Source organism: Alosa alosa, chromosome 13, assembly GCF_017589495.1.
Source record: "Alosa alosa isolate M-15738 ecotype Scorff River chromosome 13, AALO_Geno_1.1, whole genome shotgun sequence".
Taxonomy (NCBI): Eukaryota; Metazoa; Chordata; class Actinopteri; order Clupeiformes; family Clupeidae; genus Alosa; species Alosa alosa.
The window spans coordinates 9,914,510-9,919,707 of NC_063201.1; the positions used below are offsets into that span (position 1 = coordinate 9,914,510).

General features: G+C 42.2%; 1 protein-coding gene across 1 annotated transcript in view; it reads right to left on the bottom strand.

The window, feature by feature from the left end:
* Window positions 1-967: 967 nt before the first annotated feature.
* irx1a (iroquois homeobox 1a) overlaps window positions 968-5,198 on the bottom strand; it is a 4,445-nt gene continuing 214 nt past the window's right edge. Inside the window, exons 1-4 of the mRNA XM_048261070.1 lie at window positions 4,948-5,198; window positions 2,660-3,671; window positions 2,258-2,327; window positions 968-1,364 (exon numbers count right to left, since the gene is read on the bottom strand). The exon at window positions 4,948-5,198 is cut by the window's right edge and continues 214 nt beyond it. Of these exons, the coding sequence (XP_048117027.1) occupies window positions 1,307-1,364; window positions 2,258-2,327; window positions 2,660-3,671; window positions 4,948-5,193 (1,386 nt within the window). The 5' untranslated portion in view covers window positions 5,194-5,198 and the 3' untranslated portion in view covers window positions 968-1,306. The remainder of the gene's footprint in view (window positions 1,365-2,257; window positions 2,328-2,659; window positions 3,672-4,947) is intronic.

The following is a 5,198-nucleotide window of genomic DNA, read 5'->3' on the forward strand; positions in this document are numbered from 1 at the left end:
TTTAAATATTTAAAACACATTTTCGATTACTAGAAAGGAAGTAAAGACAATTCTAGTTGTGCTCTTATAATGATAACAATAACAACAGACCAATAATAATAATAATAATAATAATAATAATAATAAGATGCTTAACTTGATAGGGATTGTATAATTTTAGTGTTAATACTTAGCCTACTTTTGGTCTGTCATTGTTTGGCTAAACATAATGAAGACTGACACCATCATGCCAAGTCACCAGGACATTTTCTTAAAAGTTTACATTATAGTGTCATCTCCACTAATCCATAACGCACAACCCATGCCGGGGCTGGGACATACACACTCACACACACAAACTTGCTTCTTAACACCACAATTTCTCTGCACTGTCATTCCAATGTCCGTTTCTTTGAGACATTAATAATTTATCGCCGAATCGACTTTTCTTTCTGACAGATTAGATTCGAAGCATTTGATTTTGTTTGGGCAGGGCGTTCCCACATTATTACTTAATGACCAGCCCAGCTGCCTGCGTCCCTTTCCCCGCTCAGGAACCATCTGGCCTGTGATTAGCACTACAATGCGCGCCCCCGACAGACACTGCGGCAGTGGGCTGCAAGAACACACCACTACTATTGAATGTTCACTCGACTCCAGCTTCTCCTGTCAAAATAGGCAAATACACTCCCCCCCTAAAAACAACAAATGAAAGCCTGTTAAATATTGAAGTGCTATTTTTTGTCGTTTAAGTAACGGTCTGACAGTGGCTTATAGTAAACACAGACAACCAGCAAAATTGTTGTTACAAAACCTGCTTGTAAATATATCAGTATTAGGACGGTAACTATTGTCATATTAATTATTTTATTATTATTAATACAATAATAATAATAATAATAATAATAATAATAATAATAATAATTCCCCTTCATAGCAATTAAAACAAATTTTGTTATTGTCATTTTTGTCACGCAACACAGAAAGACATGTTGTTTAAATTTATGTATAATTTCATTTAGTTTATTAAACAAAATATATGATCTGAACAAACTCCGTCAACGCTCTATTTACAAATTCATTGTATCACTGTATTTACAAAGGGAAAGACACCAACACGGGAAAGACAAAAAGCCTACCAAACCTCCCCAGGAAAAGGGTGGATATCACGGGGGTTTTATGTACAGTAAGAGAGCAAGTCCTTCCTCGGGCTCCTTAAGATGCACTCCCTTGATTTTCTCTTTTCTTTCTCTTGTTCTGATGCACGGGCATGTTTTAGAGTCCGCTCATGAAGGCAAACAGTCTCTTCTCAGACACGCGGTCTGGATCAGGCGGAAGACAGGGCTGTCAGAACTCGTTGCGTCGCCTCTTGTTGATTTCTGGGGCTGTGGGATACAGAAGGCAATTTTAAATAAACGCAACTTTTGAACAAAACCTTTCAGCAGGAAGCCTTTATCAAGCCCCGACAAAAAAAATAAAACCTATCTGTGCTAATATAAAACTGTCAACGTCTGCTCCTAGTGATGTCACACTCGCATTTACTACAGCTCTCTGTTCTGCCTAATGCAATTTGCCTTTTGCGCCAAAATTGGCCATTTGTCACAGAACCCATTTCCTCAAATAATGTGTCAAGATGGGTCTCAGAAGAGCCGTAGTGGGGCATGATAAAATCAGTCTTTCACTGACTGCTACTGCTGGGCAGAGGTTTGAGGTAAACGGTGGCACTTGAAAGCTGGGAAGCGTTTCCCAGCCGGACGGCTCTGGGGGCGGCCGTTCCCCGGGGTCTTTAGGGGCTGCCGGATAAGTAGTGACTCTCCCGGGAGAAGAAGGGGGAGTAGGGGGGCGCAGGCCTTTTGTCACCGGGAGAGCTGAAAGTCTTTTATTCAACCGCATATTTCCCCTCAGCTAATGTTGTCAGCCATGCGAAAACCACTGATGTAGGAGTAAGACATGAAGTAGGAGGGCTGCTCTATATTTCAGTTAAATATAAATAATGATTCGGCACTGTAGAAATGTATAATAAATATTTGTATAACCCCTACAAATAGATCATAAAACCACAGTAGGCTAGTATATAAAAACTAACGTAATTTCTTTGACCTGTATAAAGCTGCACATCACCAACAACAACAACAGTAATGATGATGATGATGATAATAATAATAATAATAATAATAATAATAATAATAATAATGCAATGTTTCTTTTAGCCGAAATGCTAGTGGCATAATTGTTGCAATATTTAATTTGCAATAGCCTTTTTCAGTAGTGGGCCTACCTTTCATGGATTGGTCGGAATGATGACTTCAAGGGTTGTGTTGGCGATTCAGCTCCTACATTTTCCCGATCTGAAATAAGAGGTGGTGGTAATGAGATAAAATCCTTTTCTCTTCTGCGTGGACTTAAACGTTGTTGTTGAAACTTATGGACAACCGGAATTACAAAATACACGATAAATATTGCATGGCCCTGGAAGACAACAATTAAACTACGTCTATAAGACCTACAATTTAAAATAAATTAATTAATTCAAAAATATATATATACAAGTATAATTGCGAGACAATTAGTAGTGACTGTAGCGTTGCTATATATCGTTTGGTAGCTGTTGCTGTAGCTGGTACTTCAGGTGGTGTGCCATGTATTAGCCTGGGCGAATAGGGCCTAGAGAGATGGGTACCTGAGTGTTTGGGACTGAGATCCTCTGGACTGCTTTCGCGGCTCAGCGACGCTACCGATGACAGGAGCACTGCAGAAGGCTGCTGCGTGTGGAACTGGTGGCTGTGGTGATTATGGTGATGCTGATTTACTCCCAGGAAAGACCTGACATTGAGCAGGGAGTTCTGGCCCAAGAAAGCGCCATTTGTCCAGTTGTGAAATTTCCCAATCTGGCATGTGTAAAGTCCGTGGCTCGACAGGAAGGCCGGGTGCTGGAGCTGGGCCGCTGTGGGACCGGTAGGGCCAGAGGGTGACGTAGGTTTCTGAGAGCTGTCAGGACTTGTGGCAGTCTCTGCTAAGGACCATATTTTAGGCTTATTGTTCACCGGAAGCGGAAAACTGCCCGGTTCACCCGGAGACAGTACCCTGGTGTTGTTGTTGCTGTCAGATGAGTCTTTTCCAACAGAAAGAGTGTTTTTAGATTTCTCGAAAACCTCGTGTGCTTGCAGCGCAAGAACCCGCCTTTTCTCCAGGTTCTCCAAGTCCACGCGCTCCCTGGCCTCTGCCTTTTCCTCTTCGTCCTCGTTGCTTTGATCTCCGTCGTTATCGTCAATCTTATCGATATCTATGCTTTCCAGATCAATCTCCTCCTCGTCCTCATGCTTCTCGGCGTCACCCTCGTTGTCACTGCCAAAAATGTTTCCATCTTCGTCTTCTTTACTCCTTGCCCCCCACGTCACCTTGTTCTCCTTCTTCAGCCTCCTCCTGGCGTTGGCGAACCAGGTGGACACCTGCGTGAGGGTCATCTTGGTGATGATGGCCAGCATGATCTTCTCGCCTTTGGTGGGGTACGGGTTCTTCCGGTGCTCGTTAAGCCAGGCCTTCAGTGTGCTGGTGCTCTCCCGAGTGGCGTTCTTAGGCCGGGCTGGGTCACCGTACTGAAACTGGCCGTATGGGTAGAAGGCCGGAGACGTGTGTGCAGCGAAGCTGGCGGGATGTACGCCAGGACTGTCTTTTAGGTCATACTGTGAGCCCTAGTGCCGAGAAAACACAGTGTCAATGTCTCAAATTGTGGAGGACATGAAGCTTTTAAACGTCTCTACACGACCAATCAAAGTTTACTTTAATAGGCCACAAAGCCCACTGAAGTGGCTGTCAAGTCTGAGAGTGCACGCAAAACCTGTTTGGTGCTAATAGGGCTACATAGTAAACTAAGCCTACTTTAAACCCCCAGAGGTCTCAAAGCAGACAGATATTACATCCCATAAGCATAGCATTAATTATTTAGAATTTTGAGTAAATTTACTCGGGGAAAAACAGTTAGATAAAACTTGCAAACAAATCTGTGATCATGTCCAGCATAAAGATAAAGCACTCACACACTGAACAAAATACGCCTTGAATATCGTCTATATTTTTGCAACGTTGAATAATTCTATTTTTGGGACTGAGCTATGTATTTATCTTTGGTGGGCATGTAAAAATTATGCAGCGCTCATTTTAAGGAGTTAGTTGGTCTAATGCCTACATGCATGGTCTAAAACACCAGCAACATCTTTATTTAACAAACTATTACAGCGCTTTACAATCGTTCAATACTGAGGTAAAATTCAACAAAATGTATTTGTTTACATGAGTAGGCCCATTGAAGATCAACCGAAAATGGTAAACATTAGGCCTAGTAGGCTACAAAAAATAAAAGTAAGAAATACTATCCTTTCACAAACAGTAGGCCTACAACTTGAATAAATAAGCCGATAAGATTTCACTGAATTTATGCAGGCTGTATGGAGGGCCTGTAAAATTATAAGGCTGTCGACAAAATTAATTATCGAAATATGTCTTTGCCTTTGTTGTTATTCCAGCGCTGTTTATAACCAAAATGGGGTAACTATTAAACACTTGGCACCCCCGTAGTCTCTTTTCATTTTTTGTTTTTCTAAAGTGTAGGCTACTTCCCTGCTCTACGCAAACTCACATCGAACATGTGACCTATTGCATCTGACAACAGCCTGCAAAACAAATGTAACCCCTCAGCCGTTTATTTTTGGATGTATTTTGAAATAGGAAGCTCTCCTCTAAATCGTGCAAAACAATCAGTTTACGCAATAATCTTCGTTTTTTTTTAAAATTAATTTGTAACGTTAAATCCAATCCAAATGATCAACTTTCTTGTTGCAGAGCTACGTTATTGGGCAACCCATATGCAAAAATACAAAGTCATGCTCAAGACGGAGGTTTTACTTGACGCTTAAAATTATATTTATAAAAAAATGCACAACATAATAATAAAATGCACAATATCCTTACCATTTGCGAAAAGAGCGCCAGGTCCGCGCTAGTGTAGGGCAGGAAAGCGCTGTAATGCTGGGCTGAGTACGGGTTGGCATACATGCCCAGCACCGAGCTGACCGCAGCTGCAGCCGCCGAAGGGCTGTTCCCGATCTCAGCGCTGCCTCCGCGGCTGGAGGGAGTCAAAACTCCCGGCCTGTCCCCGCCATACACCGCTTGGGAGGCACTTAAATACTGTGGGTAGCCCAGCTGGGGGAAAGACATCTCCT